This window comes from Apis mellifera, linkage group LG2 (assembly GCF_003254395.2).
Source record: "Apis mellifera strain DH4 linkage group LG2, Amel_HAv3.1, whole genome shotgun sequence".
Taxonomy (NCBI): domain Eukaryota; kingdom Metazoa; phylum Arthropoda; class Insecta; order Hymenoptera; family Apidae; genus Apis; species Apis mellifera.
The window spans coordinates 11,267,729-11,288,128 of record NC_037639.1 but is presented as its reverse complement, the minus strand read 5'-3'; the positions used below and the strand labels follow the sequence as shown (position 1 = coordinate 11,288,128).

The 20,400-nt window shown below is 49.6% G+C and overlaps 1 protein-coding gene across 1 annotated transcript in view; it reads right to left on the bottom strand.

Moving 5' to 3' along the window:
- The window catches only part of LOC410867, a 54,750-nt gene that overhangs the window by 3,269 nt on the left and 31,081 nt on the right, over window positions 1-20,400 (bottom strand). The window contains exons 2-7 of the mRNA XM_003251147.4: window positions 7,156-7,291; window positions 5,621-5,816; window positions 4,365-4,575; window positions 3,784-4,108; window positions 3,245-3,511; window positions 137-3,137 (exon numbers count right to left, since the gene is read on the bottom strand). Coding sequence (XP_003251195.1) covers window positions 137-3,137; window positions 3,245-3,511; window positions 3,784-4,108; window positions 4,365-4,575; window positions 5,621-5,816; window positions 7,156-7,291 — 4,136 coding nt within the window. The remainder of the gene's footprint in view (window positions 1-136; window positions 3,138-3,244; window positions 3,512-3,783; window positions 4,109-4,364; window positions 4,576-5,620; window positions 5,817-7,155; window positions 7,292-20,400) is intronic.

The window sequence follows — 20,400 nt, the reverse complement described above, 5'->3', positions numbered from 1 at the left end:
GCGAGGAGAGATCTCGCAAAAGGAGGGAAAACGCGTGAGAATTATCGATCGCGTCTGATTAAAGGCGAGATGGACGGAGGAAGGGAGGGAGGCAGGGATTAGGGATATAAATAAGCGCGAGGAGAGATTCGCTCACCTCGGGAAGGTCGCTCGACCCGATTCCCCTCGTGACCAGTAGCTTCTTGCTCTCGACGAATTGCCTCAACGCCTTCTCCCGCACGTAAACGAACGGGCGCACCACCCTGAGATCTTGGCGGCGTATGTAATAGTGGGCTTTCATGGTTCTCAGCTTGCCGCCGTGAAACACCGAGACGAGGAAACCCTCGGTCAGGTCGTCCAGATGTTGGCCCACCGCCAGAACGTTGTAATTGTGTCGCTTGGCGATCGCGTACAACTGCGCCCTGGTCGCCCGATCGCAAAAGCTGCACGCCCCGCTCGCGTCCACCCCCTCGCCCCCCCGCGCATCGCCGCCGCCGTCGCACTTGCCGTTCCCGTTGCTCGCCCCTTCCTCCTCGCGGAAGTAAGGGACGTTCAAGCCGTTGAGATAGCTGGCCAGCTGAACGGGGTTTGGTCCGTTCGCGTCCACGGTCGCGGCGCCGATCTCGAAGTCCACCCCCTTCGACCTCACGTAGAATCGGTATTGGTGCAACGTGTGCAACAAGGAGAGGGAGCTCTTGCAATTGGTCGACAGGCAGACCAGCACCCGGTCGTTGTCCCGAATCATGTCGAACTCCTGCATCGCCTCGACGGCCGGCTTCCAGATGTTCTTGGGCGGGCAGTGCCACTGGGCTCGCCACGCTTCCGCCTTCCCGTCCTTCGGCTCGAACGCCCCCTGGTCCCCCCCGTCCTCTTCCTCCTTCAAGTCGTTGCTCGAGCATTCCTCGTCCTCGGAGAAGTCGTCGTTCTGGCGGACTTGCTGCTGCTTGCAACTGTTGGATTTGTTGGAGAGGGCGGTCATCGAGGAAGTCCTCGGCTTGCGGCCGTAGCTGTTGGTCGAGTTCGACTCGGCGCTGCTGCTGCGCTTCAAGTCAACCGAGTCGAGGGATTTGTCGCTCTCGTGGAACGACAGATTGATACCGCTGTCCTGCGAGCTGACCGAGTTCACCGCGGAATAAATTTTCGGCAGGACCTTCCTCGCGTCGCCTATCTCGAGGCCGCCGCGCTCCTGCGGGTCGTCGTCGTTCAAGTCGTCGTCCACCAGGTCGTGCACCACCTCCTCGTCGTCCGTTTTCGACCGCTTGCGACTGACGAGCTGCTCGCCCTCGGCCGGCTTCATCACGTATATCACCGTCTCGTCGGACGAACACTCGCTCGACATCTTGCTCTCCTGCTGGGTCAGCTCGCCCACCTTGCCGGAGATCTCGATCGGGCCGCTTCGCCTCGCGGCCGATATCCTCGCGGACGCCGACGGCTGCACGGCCCTCCCTCGGTCGGGAGAGCCGCACCCGTTCGAGGACACGTCGGAGGCGGACGCGTCGGGCGAGTGCCTGTGCAGTCCGTCCACCGCGTTCACCATGCACCTGATCTCCGACTTCACCTCGCTGGCCATCTCCTTCGAGAACTCCATCAAGTATTCGGCGATGTCGCTCGCCGTGAACGAGTCGTGTCTCGCCTGCTTCTCCTCGACCGAGAGCTGCCCGATCGCGTTCAGGTTTCGGGAATGGTGCTGCGGCGTGTTCTCCGACGTGTTCGTCTCCGACAGGGCGTCGTCCACCTTCGAGATCACCTCTCGTATCTCCGACTTGATCTCGGTCGCCAACTCCTTCGTCATCTCCTTCACGTAAGCCCTCAGGTCGTCCTCCGACCTTTGCCCGCCGTTCCCCGAGATCGGCGACGACCTGCCCCCTCCCACGAACTTTTCCGTGTAATCGCTGACCGACGAGTAGGAGGAGGGGGGCGAGGTCGCCGTGTGGCAATTCAACGACAAGATGGAGTGGCTCGGGCTCCCGTTGTCCAACTCCAACGAGTTCAGATCCGTCTGGCTGCTGCAACTGCAATGGTGGCGCCTCTGCTTCGAGTAGTTGCTCCCGTTGTTCCCGCTCAGCCCCAGGCTCGTCAGCGTCTGCGGGCTCAGGGGCAGCGGGGGGATCGGGGAGGAGGAGGAGGAGGCCACGTTCCGATTGGCGGGGTCGGCGGCGGCAGCGCCGCTGCTGCTCCCCAGGGAGTTGCACCTGACTCGGCCGGCGTTCGCCGGCTCGACCAGCTCCCTTTGCTCCTTGGCCGGCCTGCTGGCCGCGTGGGACGGCATCGCGCCGAGGGCCGAAGGCGTCACGGCCTCGCCGACCGCGAATCTGACGGGCGTCGGCGAGCTGGGGCAAGTGGCGGGCGACCTTTGGCCCTTGCTCGACTCGGCCGTCTCGGAGCGCGGCTCCTCCTCGTTCCCGCTCCCCGCCCCGGAGGAGGGCGCGTGGTGGAACTCGGTGGCGCTCAGCATCGTCTTCCTGGCCGAGCTCAAGGCGGGCAGGCTTCGATGCCTGGGCGAGTTGGGGGAGATGGGGACGTTGCCCGTGCGGGGGATGTCGCTGTTGAGTCGACGGATGCTGTTGGCGAGCGCGAGGGAGTTGACCAAGCTGTCGTGGGTGGTGGTCGGCGTGTGATGGCCGTGCTTGCTCCAGGACAGCATCGGGTTGAAAGGCACGTCTTGCTTCACGTTCTGCGAGTTGCCCAGAAGCAGATCCTGCGCCTCGCTCGGCAGCATGAACCATCGAAGGGACTCGAACCGTTCCGAGACGAAATTGTAGCTACGGTCTATCTGGAGGGGATACCTCTGCGCCATTTTCCTCGCCCGGTTGAAGATATTACGCGCCGTCTGCAAACAGTCGCCGTAGTTCTGGGGAAGGACGCCTGTCCCGGATACCCGCCTCTCCGAAGCGTTCATCTTCCCGTCCGTGTATCTGATGGTGCTCAGCCACTTTCGCTCCTTGAACACGCTGTTCGTGTGATGCCTCCACTCCCCCGTGTCCGGGTTCAACACGTATTGCGGCAACAATTTCCATCCCTCGGTCGCGACCATCTTCAACGCCTCGAGAACGAAGGCGACCTCCGCCTCGGACATGAAGAAGGGGAACGACAGTTTCGCGAATCCGGGCCTCAAACCCTCCGCGTTCGTCTCCTCGTTCTTCTCCACGTTCCGCTCCCTGCAAACGACGATAAGATGACCCGATTTCGCTCCATTACGTCTCATGCGTGTTTGTGTATACATACATGTACGTATATCTAGGCTGGCGAGCGAATCGATACTTACCCCTCTATCAAAGCTTTCTGGTATTCCTTGGCGAGTTGTTGGTCGATCCCCATCAGGTCGTGAGCGTAACGGCCGGCACACGCGCACCCGCCACGCGCCTGTATACCGAACACGTCGTTCAACACGGCGCACACGAAGTTGTGGTGGAGGAACGTGCCGCGCGGGTGACGGACCATGAACGAGAAGATCGGTAGCCTCTTAACATTCTGCGAGCCGCTGCCTAGCAGAATCAGTTCCGGAATCGTGCGTACGTGTGCCAACACTTGCCTACGAGGGAAACATCGATGAGTTCAAGCCGACCATTTCTCTCCACGAGCGTCCTTCGTTCAAAATCGATCGAGGCCGAACTTTATTCTCCTAGAATGAACGTACTACTCCAAATCGAACAGATTTCCAGACGTATCTATACCCCCTCCTCTACATATGTAAATATTCCCAACGATATCAGCCCCTGTTACGGTATCAAGGAGGATCGGCTCGATCGATTCCGGACGAGGAAGAAACGAAGAATGCCTGGTATCTGTGTAGAGAACGCTTACCTCGATATCTTATCTTGACGAGCGACGATCGCCCGAGGCGTCACGTTCTCCTTCAATTGAACCGCGAGTCCGCATCTGATGGCCTCCACGACACCCGCGGTCCCGCTCTCCTCGCGCAGTTCCGCGTCCCGGTGGTAGTGATGCGAGTCCCTCATGTCCTCCGTGGCAATTTTATCTTTGAGAAGGGATCGTTTGGTCACGAGCACTCCGGGCGACTGTACGCCGCCGATGAACTTGTGCCCGGCGAAAATAATCGCGTCTTTGTGCACGGTCGTCTCACCGACGCCGGGCAGATGTGGGTTCATGTCGATCTGCACGTACGGGGCTGCAAGATATAATATGTGTATATATAAATTTTATTGTCGAGGGAGAAAGAGGGGGAGGGGAGAATAATGGGAGAAAATTTGCATACGACAGAAGGTTTTACGCAACGAGATAATTGAACGTAGTAGGTAATATCCGAGCGATTGAACCGGTGAGCGCGATAACGGTGGATGTATTTTTATCGCGAAATGGGGCAAACGTTGCGTCACGTTAATATCTTTCGTCGATTCGACGATCCGCGCGGGCATGATCGTTACCTGCTGTGGTGTAATCCCAGATACTGAGCGCCCCATACTGATGGAGGAGGAGGGTCGTGGCGACGTCATCTGCCAAAACCCCGGTTATGCAACTGGCAGCGCTGAAGCATCCGATCATTTGCGTAACACCCTCGGATCGCATCTTGATCAAGCTTCGATCGAGATCGTTCAAGTCTAAGAAGCCCTCCCGGGTCTCCGACACTCGTATTATCTGCGGTTAATTATTCCAAAATGTTACGACAGATTGTTCTCTTGCACATCATGTATGTGATCAACGGTGCTTATTAATTTTCAATGTAATTCGAGACGATCACGCAAACACGAATTAATTATATATTTGCGCATTGTATTGTTATTTCTTTTTTTTTTTTATATAGTATATGAAAGCATTTCAAAGTTATTAATTGGTGATTAGATTTTTTTTTTTAATTAAATAAACCGCGAATTTTCCTATTTATATTCGCATAAAATCAAAATTACACAACAAAGTATAGTAAAATGATAAAATATAGATATTATTAAAAAAGATTTATATTAATTTTCACAAAGAAAAGAATAATCGCGGCGAGGAATAAATTCGACGGTGGAAAAGGATTGTAGCCGAATATCGATCTTGGCTCGAGCTCGTTTGTGAAACGAGCGTAATTAAAGTCAAGTTGCGAGGTCTATTTCCGAATCTGAGATTCAAATCGGTGATTTGTCCAAAGTTTTTGCAATTCAAATAAAATTAACAATTCCTCCGCTAAGGAGGGGGCGGGAAAAATTCTCAGAAGAGAGAAATCGTGTTTCATTTCCAGCTGAAAGTTTTATAGCAACTAGAAGTTAGAGGGAATTTCAAAGGAAAAGATCTATAAAATAAACTTCCTCCCGGAGTGTCGTGGCGATCACGTTCCGCGAAACACTTCGAAAAACTTTCCCAAGAGTAATTTCGCCCGGAGAGAAAGAATGCCTTCTCCTATCCAAGGCACAAAGGCATTATCGGAATTCGCCCGTCTCATTATTAAAAAACATCCTGTTTATTAACCTCGCACTTCGAATCTAAATATACTCGTTCACTTATAGCTCGAGACGAAACGAAATTAAATTATCTTCGTCGTTGAAAGAGAGAGATTCGAAAGCGAATATCCTTCGAGAAGAAGGAAAGGAAGGATTCTCGCTTAAACGGCGATTCGAGAAATATATTTCCTCGATATTCGCCAATGACGTGATCGCGAGAATCACCTTCGACTCCGCCATTCCGCTCGTATTTTCCTTACCCTGACTCCATGCTCCCGCCAAGGGCGGAGATTCGCGTGATGCTCGAACGGTCCAACGAAGACCACAGTTGATTTGGAGAGGTCGAGGTGTCGCAGAAGCGCGCGGAGGGCAGCCGCCGTGCCTTGACCCGTGAAAAGAACCGCATCCTGCTCTCCAGCTCCCACCGCGTGTCGGACGATGTCTCTGGCTTCGTGTCTGCAACGTTCGATCGTTTCCCCGTCAGGACGCATCGATCCGACCTTCCGTGCCCATTAACGATCGTAAAGTCGCCAACGCGTTTCTCAACCACGTTTACCGATCTCTCGGTTTCCTTTGTCGATCCTTTGTGAGCACGGAGTCGTAAATGGGGCCGCGTTTATGGACCGCCACGAGTCGATTTATCTTTCTAACGTTGATCCAAGGAAAGGACATCTTTTTTTCTTCTTTTCCTTTCGCGCAAGATACGCGCGAGATGAGTTGACAACGAAAACGATTCTTGTCATGCGATTACAAAAATTTGATTACTCTTTTTTTTTTCTTTTGGAAAAATACGAAAAGAGCAGTTTTCCTTTCCTCCGTTCAAAAAAAGTTTCTAGTATATATATTTTCGCTCGGAAAATAAATACAACAATCGTTGACGTTGCAATTTAACCCGTAACCTTTCTCCTTCTCGAGCCCTCGAAAGGATAAAAGTGGATGAGCGAGGGGGAGGAAAGGATGCGTGGAACGCGTGTTTCAGATTCGTCGAGGATCCGTAGTAGCGCGGTTGGGGCCAAGCGGTCGGGGCTCGACTCGGTGGATATTGATCTGGGACACGAGGCGGAGGGGGAATGGGGCGCCGGGCGAGGAACCACCCCTCGCACGTTCGACCGCGTAAGATTTAGGGATAACGGGGTCGGCCGCGATCGAAAACTGTGCCGAGTAACGGAAATCGCCGGGTTAAGAAAAAGAAAACCACGAAGACGCGAAATGGAAAAACGCGAAAAGCTCGATCGGTGGGGACGGGGGAAATAGAAAGGCGACGTGCGTGCGTGCGTGCGTGCGTGAGTGAGTGCGTGCGGCACGGTCGAGCGGCGCAGAAAACGAGTCTCGTTCACCGCGGAAACGGTATCGTCAACCGGAATCGAGCTACGGTATGTTAATCCTCCGGCGTAGGAAATCGCCGATCACGAATTCACGGCGCGTGCTTCCCAGCAATACTTTCTAACGATCCTCGCCGCGGTGCACGCGAGCGAGCATTTATTTAGAAAACGATCGCACGAGCAAAGCCTCGCGACGAGGAGAAGACGCAATTACGTCCGCGGCGGCAATTCCTCCGATTAATAGGTCGGCCCGGCAACTGGGAATCGGTTCTGGGAAGCGGCAGCTAGTGGACGCGGATGTGTCGCGCGCTCGTCCACCGTGGACGATACGTGGACGGTGCGTGCGCGCCTTCTCCTCCTCGCGACCTCGATCGTTATCGTGGCCACATTTCACGCTTCTCCGCGCTCTCTCGCGCGTGGAAAGACAGGCGGAGAAATATCGGGACAAAAGAACGATGGTTGGATCGTCTCACCTGAACAGAGAGGATTGGAGGCTGCAGATGGAGGTGGACGCTCGGGTGTCGCCCAAATATGGCAGCACTTCCTTCGCGATGTACTCCTCGAGAAATTGCAGCGACCTTCCGGAGGCGGTGTAGTCGCAGTAGACCACTGTAAAGATGAAACAAACGTTCTGAGATGCGTGCACGTTTCGAAAGCGTATGTGAGAGAGAGAGGAGGAAGGGAGGAAGGGAAGAAGTTGAGAGAGAGAGAGAGAGAGAGAGAGAATAGAGGACACGGCAACGGCGGCGGTTCCTCGAGTCTCGCTAGAGGGAAATCGATCGTCGCTCGCGATAACGCGTCGCCGCGCGTGTTTTATTCAACGCGCGTTGCCAAGTATTTTTCTTTCTTTTCTTTCTTTTTTTTGTGAAAATTTCATACGATGGCATCGAACGCGATTCCAACGCTACCGGGTCAACGATTTCCACGCATTTCTCTCTCTCTCTTCCTTTTCTTTTTTTTTTCTTTCCTCCATTCGTTCATTGACTTTGAACGGCGCCGTTTTCCTCCGACGATCGTACGCCGCACCGAAATATCCACGCGATTCCACGGCAGGCGCCGGTGAGGAAACTGCGCGCTATTATTCTCGAAGAGAACAGGCGCCAACGACAATGCGAAATGTTTATTCGACGATATATCGGGTGTGGCGTTTAAGCCGTTCGAGACGAAATCCGAAACTTTTCTCCGCAACAGCGGTGGGCGGAGCGGTTGCCTAAGGTGTTCTATTAGCGTAACGCCAAGTCGGGGAATACAAATTCGCGAGAGAGAGAAAGAGAGAGAGAGGGAGGGAGAAGAGAAGAGAAAAACGAAGTAGGTCGTGGTGTCAAGGCAACGCGAAGGTCGCCGAAACACCGAAAACAACCGATTCGACCGTATATACGTTATTCCAATTGCTCGAATAAGAGCGAGCCAAGGGTCGCGAGATTCGGGTAACCTTGAAACGACCTTGACAGCTTCTATTCGATCCATACGTTCGGATTTCCAGATACGTACCTATTTATAGGGCGAAACCAGTTCACCGCGCGCGAGTCCACTCTCGTTCGTTTCACGAGCCGGGCTCGTGTACATCTTTGGACGAAAAGAAATCTCAACGACTTTCCCGGAAAAGAATCGAACGAAGGAGGAGGAGGAGGAGGAGGAGGAGGAGGGGAAAATTTCGCGAAATAATCTCGAGCATCGGGGATATTCGCTCGAGGGATATATATTATCGAGAGCTTTTCCAGGGAATACGCGACAAGGTCATGCGCTGTTCGAGCTTTGTTTCATCGAATCGCTCCGCGCACCACCCCTCCTTTCCCCCCACCCCAGGCGATCGACGTTCGCTCCCCGTCCCACCCTGTACATCGGTGTCGAGGCGTCGAAACCGCGGCCGTTGCTTCCGCTGCTATTTTCGCCCACCACCGGCTGCCAGACCGAACAGTTTACCAGAAAATGGAAAATGTTTATTCAGAGGAGGGGAACGCGAAAACGGTCTGGATCACCTTCCAACAAAGAAACGCGCACGTGCGAACACGTTTCTACTTTTCAGATTTTCATTTGTTTATCGAATTACTCATAACCGGATATCATCCGCTTTTATTCTCTTCAAAATATACGTATTCGCGTTGCTTCTACGTAATAAGCGGAATTAAAAATTGCGGAAGAGCACATCTCCAATAATCGAACGAGGAGAGAAAATTATTCGCTCCCATTCGAAATATTCGAAAACTTGACATTTCACGTTTCGTACATCTAACCTTTCCTCTCCACCCACCCACGAAGTTCCATCTTCGACACCCACGACGAAGCGTCGTTCGAAGGTATACGGCACGCGTCGTTCGTTTTTCACGCGCAGAAAGGGAAGGAGGAGGGAAAGGATTTCGCGTTCTCTCCCGAGTCGAGTAGATATTACACAGCGCGAAGCAAGGTCCCTGCGCGATTGCACCTGTTTCTCGAGCCGAGACGCCCTCTTTCTTTCTCTCGTCGTCTAAATCTATATATCCATCTGTCTTGCGAAATATTTAGATCGACGTTTAGAAACGTTCCGTTGTGCAGGCAGGTTGTCCCGCGAGGACAAATCGAATCGGTCGCTGATTGGCCAAGGGAAAGCCAAGGTAGGCGAGGGATAATCGCTCGCAGGTGTATGCGTTGCGAAACCGACCGCGATCTGCAACCGGTGTTGGTCCGCGGGCGAAATAATTCCTAATCCCCGCGCCGCGGCTTCCGACCGACGTTCGGTTTCGAAAGGTGGGGAAAGAAAAGGAAAGAGAGAAAGAATTGTGCCGAGAAGGGGATAAATTGGCATCGCCGTTGTTTAGGGAGGAATTAAGCGTGGAACTAAGCGAAATTTAATGGCCGTTTCGTAACCTCCGTCCAGCGCCGCTTACGTAAAGGAGTAGTCGACGGCAAGGAGTTCTCGAACGAGCGAGTGGAAGCGAGTTTTATATACGGTCGGCCCGATCAACAGATGGAAAACGCTCTTCCGCTTTTACTTTTTTCGCGGCCACCGTTGCGGAACGGCCGCTTTCTTGCCTCTGTGCAAGATAAACAGCCGCCGTTTCGGCGGATTTAACGCTATTTAGTAATTTAATAACGGCAATTTGTTCTCTCGCGTGCCGGCGTGAAAGTGTTAAATTGGAGAACGGATTTAAAATATCGTTAGGAAAAGTCCTCGATATAAGGAGATTCCGAACCATCGATTCTGACCGCTCTTCTTACAACAATCCGTATCTTATCTCTCCCTGCCGCAAGGCTGTTCTATTTCCATAATATTATCGGCCCGTCGTCGATTATGCGATCGCTCGATTTCAACGCAACGTTTTCGAACGAAACGATTCGCAGAGAAAGGATATTTCTTTTTTTTTTTTTTTTTTTTGCGAAAGAAACTCCATTCCATCGGATCTTCGAGATCTTCTCGAGACACCGCGAACGATTCGACTCGGCAAACAGTGATGACGCTCGCGGCTGACGTCAAAATCTCGTTACTTTATCGAGGCCCGTCACCGGCCTCTATATATCAATGATCGCTCGATTCTAAACCGCTCGAGGCAATCGTCGACCGCCCATCCCCTCGTCGCCTTCTTCTCGCCAATTTCGTATTTGAGTACGACGGACAGCCTGAATGTCAACCACGCCTCCGCGTATAAACGAGCAGGGTCGCGCAAATATATTTCGCGCTCTCGAGGCGATCTCTCGTCACAGATATTCGCCCCGATCGATCAATTCAAAATTATCGCGCGCGCGAGAAAATCTGGGAAAAATTGGAAGAAAAATGGACGGATCGAAGCAAACTCTAGCTCGACGTAACGCGGAACCGCAAGATAATTGATTTCTATCGCGTGTAACCTCGTTGCACGCTCGTAACTTTGCATACCGGTCGCTTTCTCCAGCTTGAGGGCACGGAGCCAAAGCTTGGCTCGTCCGATTCGTTCCCGGGAAGGATCGAAAAGAAGGAAAGAAAAAAGAAGAAAAAAGAAACGGAAGGACGCTTAATAGAGTCACGAGAGAGGCGAATAAATCGAGTTTAACGACGAGCTCGACGACATGGCGGATGCGTCGGGTTCGAGGAATCGCGGGGGATAACGCCTCTGGGCGTAGTTCGACCCAAATCCCGAAGGCAACGAATGCCCGAACGACCGTTCGACCCCGAATCGGCAACTATCCTCGCAATGTCCACGCGCTCCTTTTCGAGTAGATCGAACAAATGCCATTTACAATGCCTCTGAGGAGAGGAGGAAGGAAAGGGAGAAAGAAAAGGAAAAGAAAAGAAAGAGAGAAAAAAAGAATAAAGGAGGAAGCGTGCGCGCGCGAGCTTGGACAGTGGGCTGGGATCGCTCGTCTGGGATAAACGGTAAATTACCAGCACTCCGCTTTCCAATTAGTCTTCAATTACGCGGGGACGAGTTGGCCGAACGACGGCACGCGTCCCGCCGGCGTTTAACCGCTAAACGACGGGTTCTCCTCGAACGAGCTCTATCCGTCTCTATCACGCAATTAGTTCGAGGAAAAGTTTGTCCCGCGAATTGATTAATTCGATTCGCGAGGGACGAGCGAGAAGGCGCGGATCCGCGCACGGATGGATGGGATGGAAGAATATCGATCGGGGTGACGAGCACGCGTACAGATCCATCGAACGAGAGTTTCGATTGTTCTTGGAGGGAAGGAACGTTTGAGAGATATGCATAGTCGCTCGCTTCTCTTCGCGAGCTATCTTTGAACAATTAAATATTTACGTAACGTCCGCGCAAGATGGCGACGCGTTTGTTTGAATGAGACGCGTTCCATTTACCTTTCGGTGATCGCTTTGTTTGAAAAACGTTCGATTTGGAAAAATATCTATAAGGAGGAATGTTTAACGAGGAGCCAACGATCGGATTAATTCGCGCACGAACAAACTCTTTTCACTTCTTTTTCTTTCCCTTTTCCCTCGAGCGTTCAGCTGCTACTCGTATTCTCGCGAGTAATTAATTGCAATTTGCATTTGGTGGACGAATGTTCGTATCAATTGTGAACGGTCTCTTCTTCCAATTATGTATCTCGTTTTCCAAGATCTTATATATACTCAAAATTCTCCGCTAAGGCAATTACATATACGTGGCCGTTGAAAATCCCAATACACGCGGTGCATTCTATAAATCCTCTCTTCGCTCGTTATCAGTAATCTAGCTAAAGCCTAACGTAAATATTTACTTAGTTCCTGATCACTCGTAATTCACGTGAATCGCTTAATTCCTCGAATATTACGCGATAAATATTATTTATTTAAATCGTATCATCATTAGCCTGTTTCGTATTTTTTTCATTCCGTTTATCGGTAATATATTGTAAAAGAAAAAAGAAAATAACCCGAGTATCCAAGCCAGGAGTGAGGATACAATTAAAGTAATCAATCGAAAATAATCAAATATGAGACAAATACGCGACAAATGCGTATTTAAATCGATATAAACGCACGAGAGGGAACGATTGACGATACACTCGTCTATTATTCGTATAATTATACGCGTAATTGGATACTTCCGATTACTCGCCTCAACAAGAACGTACGTTCTTCGATACGTGGTGCGTGATGATTCGCGAAATTTCCATCAACGCGACAACGATCTTCCATTGCCAAGATTCCATCTCTTCCCTTCCTTCCTTTAAAATTCTCGAATCGAACGTCACGAATCCCTTTCGAACAGCTCGATGGAAAAAGAGATTCGATCGAGTCTTTTTGCTTCGATACCTCTTCACGCCTCCCCCTCGCGCGCTCCAATGCCAAGAAATGGAACGAAATTAACGCTGACAATTGTCGTCAGCAGCTGGCTGCCGTTCCTGCGTGTCGACCGACTTCGCTAACTGGATTACGCGTCGCTCGCTCGTGTTTCGCGGCGGATCGTTTCCACCGTCATTCACTTTGTTCCCAGTTACAATCCGGGAAATTGTCCTCGAGGTCGGCCGAGCAGCGTAACAAGCCTTCGCACGCGTTTCCAGAATGATGACAAATCGAAACGAACATGCCAGCGTGGATGCCTGTTGCATGATTCTTTCGCACGATTCCTCGAAAGCCGTGTCACTTTTTTTCGTTTCTCCAATTTTCCCACTCCACTTCGCGCACTTTTGCATCGAAGCGAAGTAAATTCCACGAATCTTGGAATTTTTTTCTTTTCTTTTTAATCGCTTTTCTTAATAAATACCAACTTCTCGCGTGCACGAGAGAATTTTACAAGTAATCGTACGCGAAAGGTGAAGGTGAGTGAAATAAGGAAATTTCAAGTGCATTGTTCCCTTATCTCTATCCTTGCCGATTGTTTCTAGAAAAAGATTATTGCTAGAGTCAATACGATATAACCAAACGATTAAGCGATATAATTCCTTTATTGCCCTAATCTCTAAGCGAGAGGAAGAATCTTCAGATAAACCTGAGTCGTCTACGTCGTCGTCGTCGTCGTCGTCTTCTGATCGAAAGGCGTGGAATAAAATCGAAGAGAGAGAGAGAGAGAGAAAAAAAAGGAGAAAAAGACACGACCTACGAATAGAGAGACGCGGCCTCAAGTCGTGTTATACTCGATCGAGTCGAACACGACCCAGTTTCGAGTTCGATTACCCCCACCAACACATTTGTGACGACAGTCTATCCGTGTTCTTTGCACGATACTAACCATCGACCCGACCAACAACTTCTCGTCCGTCCATTCTACTTCTGTGGAATATTATTCTCACCTACGTTTTATGCACGTCGACTCGCGTGAGTCAAGACTTATGACGAAATCGCGAAAACGATTAATCGAGGCTCGCCATTAACAAGTCTTAAGATTTCTTTTAATTAGATTTGCGCGTAACTGCAAATGTTTTTAAACAATTCTATGAATTTATATTCGATTGAAAATATTTCTATACATCGATATCGTATAAACCTTCGTTTCGATAAATTAATAATGGAAACGAGAGAGGTTTTCAATACAATAATACATTTTCATCCAGATATTTTTATATAATAATTTCAATTCGCGGAAATTCAATTTAACGCGTCTATTTTACGATTCGTATCATTAATTTAACGATTCAACTTCCTGCTTACACGTATCCCCCGGATCATTAAAAGTTTAATAAAATTTCCATCAAACTTTGAGATTTTTCGCTCATATTCCTCTCATTTATTCCTTATCCCGCATATGTACGCGAATAAACGCGTTTTACCTTCCTCCAATTGATTTTACAATCCCTTCGCATCACATACTCGTGCCACACGCCCAACAATGTATACACGTATATACGTATACATATCCACGACTGTCCACTCCGTCCTAAAAACATTTCCTATAAACACGCTCTAATGTAGAACGTTTCTACGTTTCGTTCCCAGCAAATGGAAAGCATCGATCGATATAGATACGCGAAGGAACAAAATTGCAAAAGAGTTTTTAACCCTCGACCCGAAGTTTTTTCTTCTCTCTTTCAAATAAACGGAATCGAAATCGATCGAGCTCCTTTCAGATCTACGATAAGAGAGGCACACGCTTTTCCACGAGGATTCGCTCCAACTGCCAACGATTAACGAGCCCGCGCAGTGTTTTTCAAGTGGAACGCTCTCGCAATTACGCGCGAACGTTTGGAAAGAGAAGTGTGGGTCGGATCGAGCGTGGGTGTCCCCAGCCCCGTTCTGCCCACTTTCGTACCGACAACACACCTGACCTTCGAAACGGCGATAAATTTCAGATTAGTCAACCACGCGTGGTAGCCTGTTCATACATACAATTGTATATCTGCTTCACGCGACCGATCGAAGGTCGAGTTCGAGTGTTGCACCTTCGAATTTCATTCGAGACGAACGGTTGAAACGAGGCTTCCCTCGATCGGGCATCGCGTGATAGCTGCTCGCTCCCTCGCCGATGATTGCACGCCCATTGGGGAAAAGGAAAAAAAAAGTATCTGATAAGGAAACTCGTGCAGCTGTCGAGGGATCGATCTCTTTATCGATAACCCTCTGATGTCATCCAACGTAATTCCAATCTGCCCGAGGTTTGTAAAGTGATAACTCTCGAGCGTTTCGTGAGATTGACGAGGATCAAGATTACACGGAAAGATTGGAAAATTGTTTTATTTAATTTTCATGAGTTGGAAACAGCGAACAATCGTCGGAATAATCTAACGAAAAAGTCGACGAATTGATTATTCGAAGAGTTACAATTCCAACATCGCGAAATCGAGCGAAAATCACTTCGCCTCGCGTTCCTCTCGCTTGGCGTGAATTTCGAACTCGAGCAAGCGTGGACGAGGTTTTTTCAAAAACTGGGACGGGCGGAACACTCCGGAAGAAGCGTAAAAACTGGGCGAAGCAGAGCTAAGTTCCGTTAGCAACAACCTTGGCCAAGATCATCGTTATCGCGTGACAAGTAGCTCTATAAATAATGCGTCGCGATAGAACGTTGTTGCGGCAACTTACCGCGAATCATCGCGCGTCACCGGGAACGAGAGAGAGAGAGAGAGAAGAAGAAGTGGTTCGAGCGATCGGTGGACGAGAAGCGTGGAACCGCGACGGGGCACGTGTCGTTCTCTGTTACGCTTTCGTCGTCGTGTGCCGTTCTAGGAATCTTCTCGCGAGCGCCAAAAAGTTCCCCACGAAACCCCGGCCTCGAGCGAAGAGAATGGGGAAGAGAGGGTGGTGGAGAAGCCTTACGAGACCCGTGCAGCACCGGGGCTAAATTTGGAACAAGGCTCGTATCCAACGTTGCCCGGCTCGGCGCAGGGCGGGAGAGAGAGAGAGAGAGAGAGCTTGCGACCTAAATACGAAGGGATCCCCGACAGAGGAGAGCGTTCCTCGGGGTCGCTTCCGTGAAATCACGCGAAAATAGTCCCTCTTTGTTCGCCCGGAACTCGCAAGTGGCGCCATTTCTTTCTCTTCCGAAACAGGCAATTCCTTCCCGCAGGGAGAAATAGACCACCGCTCTCTTCACAATTCGATCTCCAGTGGAAATAGAAAGAAAGAAAGAAAGAAAGTTGGGCGATCCGAGTGGAAAGAAACAATGGATTTCTATATCGTCTCGGTTGTGGATAAGCCAGATGGAAATGGAAATTATCGAGGATATATAGAGAAACGTATATATAGCCTTTGTACCGTGATGCGAAATTGACGTGGAAAAAGTTTTTCTATCCTCTGATTCATGCGACGATTCGAGACGTTTTTTTTCTTTAAACGAGAGTTTTTCTCGCTACGATATATTAACGTAATACAGTGGAGCAACAATCGAAAACGAAACGAAGGAACGATAATAGAGAGAGGAATATTGAAAGGAAAGGGAGAGGGAAGAGATTAATTTCCATAGAAATATATTCCGAATCGATGCCGCCGTTGACCTGTTGCGGAACATTTGTCGAGGTCAGTTATTTTTTATAATAACGAAGTCGTTTATTGCGAGACGTAGACGCAGTCTGCGTTTATTATTTAGAACGATAAATCACCGTGCGCTCTCACGGATGCAGATAACCGCGACTACTATTCATCTCTGCGAATTTTTCCGTACGTATCTTATCTAACTCGGTCGTCCCGCGTGAACAATCCTCTTCTCTCGATCTCGTCCTTTCGGATAGATCTTCGGATAGATCTCGGTTGAAACGGAGCGTTTAAAAACCGAAAGTGATTGAATCACCGCTCCACACTTCCTTGGACCGTTTAACCCTGGAGCAATGACGCATGAATGGGGACGACCCCCGATCCCCCGCTTGAACTTGGGACACGGATTATAATTTACGAACAACCGAGAAACCGGTTAAGCGCGGTATCGTTTCGTTCGGATGGCAACACGCTCGCTCTCCTTCTTTCTCGTCACGCGCCACTCCGTTCACGATCGATACACGATTTGTTGCCACCGTGTTCTGCCTTCTATGAGCGCGACGGATGCAGCGCGGAAAGAGATCTAGAATAGGCTGGGACTGAAGATAAATGGACATCGGAGGAGGGGGGCCCTCTAATTGCCATCCGTTTCCTTTATCTCAATTTTGTTACGCGGATGTCTGGATCGGGCTCGATATCGTTCCACGAATTCCAAGTTTTGTTTCGAATCCTTATTGTTGTTGCTGTCGTCCATTTGAACGAATGGCCAAATATATATATATATACGGATATATATTTCAGATATATTTAGACAGTTATGTAATTAGGCATTATGGTGACATTAATTAACCACCGACTCAAGGAACGAATGATCGTAACAGAGGAGCATCGATTACGTCGCAAAGTGTCATAAAAGTACGTATCGCGTTTTACGTATTACATTTTGTTATTGTTATTACGTATACGCGGTTATGATGCTCTCATAACCGGTTAAACCATTCGTAATAACGGCTTCGATGCGCACGTCGAAATTTCCCGGCGCTCGATTTACGAGCATCGATCGTTCAAGGTTATCCGGTGGCTCCCTCCTTTATTTTTTCCCTCCTTTCTTTCCCTTTTCTTTCCCTTCTTGCATTTCAATAACATCGAAAGTGGAAAATGCCTGGGGAGGAAAGTAATAGCAATCCGTAACGCGGCGACGTAATCGCGACGTACGCGCGTAAACAGTCGATCGAGGCACGAAGTGGCAGCGAAGCGCAATTACCACGGCAAACTCGATTAAACGCTCGCACTCCTCCGGTTTATTTTATGCACCGCCACTCTGTAATCTCGGGCGGAACGAGCGGAAGTGATCGGCGCACTCCGCCTTCGGCCGATATCCGAACACATCGATAATTCGCCGCCATATATACGTTATTAACGAAACTCGTCAAAACAAACAATCTGAAAACTCTTCCTCTCCCTATAGATCCATCCTTCCTTCAGGATCGAGGCAGTTTCCTCGAGTTCCGGTTTCTTCCTCCATCGAGAGATTCCACGTGGAAACTTTTCGTATCGAATCGAGCAACGTCCAATCAATTGAACCCCGTTCAATAAATCTTGGACGGATTCCTCCCCCTCCTCCTCCTCCATCGTTGGAATAAATAAATAGATGGATAGCGATCAGCCTCGTCTCCACTCCTCGATCGAGATGAATCGTGATTTATGCGGCGTGATTCGAGCCGCGTGCGGTGACACAAATGCTAGGCGCACGCACGAGCTAGACACGTAAAGAGAGAGCGCGCGAGCAAACCGCATTAGGCGTGTGCTGCATTAGCACGTGGTTGGTCCGTTGGCTGCGCTCGATTGCATAAGGCTGAGGTAACCGGGGGGCAATGTCAAGGCTTCGCCTTCGGCGACACACGCGCGCACGCATCGTCCAATCCTTGACCGTCAACCCTTTGCGGTTCTCCTCCCCCTGCGGTTCCACGGCCGGCCGGCGATAACGCGGTGCGGTTGTGGGCGAATCCGTCGACGGAAGTGTCCGTCGAGCGCAGGATGACGCGGGTCATTTTCGATTCCCTCGCCAATTCTCCAACGATTCAGACGGAGTGGACGCGCGATTCTTGCGCAAGTATATTTGGCAACGGGCTCGCTTCAATTATCGTTTCAAGGTTACGCGTTTATTATACGCGGAGCTGTTCTCTCTGCCCGATCGCGTGGGCGTTATCCTATCGGGAGCGATGTTTTTCTTTTCCATGCCTTTTCCAAAGAGATTGTACTCGATCGATCTTTCGTTTCTTCCCCGAGATACGAGCCGAATACCGAACGAGGAGAACTCTCTGCTCTACTTTCGTTCGAGAACCTGTGCATCAAAGCGATGAATGGGCGAAGAAGCTCGACTTATTCTTCCTTCCAATACAGCGTTGAACGCTGCATAAAGATAGTTTGCAAGATACTACTTTCGATTCGGACGAAACACACGTACGTATTTCACGGATTTATCACGAATTTTCACCGAGATCCGAAACTTTCAGTTCCTTCGTCCGATCAGACATCGATACACGTTTCACGGAGAGAGAAAGAGAGATAGAAAAGGAGTTTTCTGGAACATCGAGATCAGGTTGCAACGCGAGAGTTAGACGGTAGTATTAGGTCCGGTGGTATAGAAAATAATAGCGGAAAAAGCATTCTTGTCCGGCGTGTGGCGGATCGAAGAGAGAATAAATTCCAAGACGAATCTAGGCCGCCCCGAACGCTTCGATTGAACGCGATCGCTCGATTTATATTTAATCTCCTTGCCGAGGAGTCGCCGTCGATGCAATTTAAACGGAGCCGGCGTATCTCGTTTCAGACAAGGAACGACGACTTCCTGTTCGCCGTTAAACGCACGCATTCCCGTACGGTGTTATAAGCGTGTAGAGGTGTCAGCATTGTATCCGGCCGTTGATGTAATATCAGTCGATTCACAGCTGTCTCACGTGAGGTAATCGTGCACTTCTATCGCCGTGTTTCCTTTTAATCGAGGTGACGCGTTTACCCTTTCCCGCCTTTCGAGATTTCTCGATCCACCGTCCATCGTCCTTCGGTCTCGATCTTGTCATCGCGCACACTCACTCACGCACACTACTATGTATACATAAAACTACTTCGTTGAAGAGTTCGTTAACAAAAGAAGAGGAAAAAAAAAAAAGAGAGAAACGCAGAGAATTATGTAAGGAGACGGAGTAGTTAACGAACAATGTCACGAGGAACTAACCAGACCAGCTTTTTATCATTCAATGTTCGTTTGTTTGAAAATGCATATTCAATCGGTCGGATCTACGAATCTCCATTCCGCGATTCGAAATTCAATTTCGAAATTTAATCGAAACGTTCCCTCCCCCATCCAAATATACGCAAAATATACACATTTTCGCTCGAAGTGATATCGGCGATAAACCGATGTTCTCCAACCGGTCGATAAGAATTTTGTTGTTTTTCTTTTTCTTTCCTTCTTTTTTTTTTTTTTTCGTCTCGGTGCCGCGACGTCTGCTCGCGCCGCCCGTTATCTAACGATTCGCGTTCCACAAAAATCTGCCTCTTTTATTCCCGTCGCCTTCGTTATTCATCGCGCATGTAATTACGACGCAGCCGCTTATTTCTCGCTTGTTTATTGCGGAGTGGAAAATTCTCCTGATTGCGTGGCGGGCGAGGGAAGAAACATCGATCACCCGATTCTATAATAATGGAGAATTAGAAAATGTTCGCGTAATATTTCTTCTTAACGCGTACATATATACATATATATATATATATATTTCTTGTAACCAGACGAATGCAAATCATCCCGATGTCATCGATCATTTGATCGTTCACGCCAGTCTGTTGTGACGGGTCTGTTTACGACACGCCTCGTTATATATTACCTTCGATATCGCGCGGAAGAGCGTTTAATCGTATAAATAAAACGCAATGGCCTTTCCGGCAAACCGTTCTATTTTCGTTCGCCGCGGATATTTCGAACGGGCGACGTCGGCGACTATTTCGGTTGTCGGGAAAAACGGCACGCGTCTTCGATTATCTGTCGGTCGCGAAAAAATCGAAACACCTCGTCGCGAGTCGGACATTGGCCGACGTGTCTAGCCCGCCGCGACGATGCACCATCGTTTCTCGCTTCCTCGAGAATAATACGCGCACAACGAAAGTCGCGATCCCTTCTTTTTCACGGATCGGATCGAATTTTGTTTTCCCTTCGACGATGACGAGTTCTTTTTGAAAAAGGGATCGTTTCTTCTCGCGTCCTGTAGCTCGATTTCGGAGAGAGAATACCATTGTACAAGTTCTAGTTATTTGAGGAAGTTTTGCCTTACTTGTTTCAAGATTATTCGGATGGATGCGCGTCATAGCGCTTCTTTAATCCAGGGATACTTAGGGTTACGTGATCACGGTTAAAATCATTTTCATC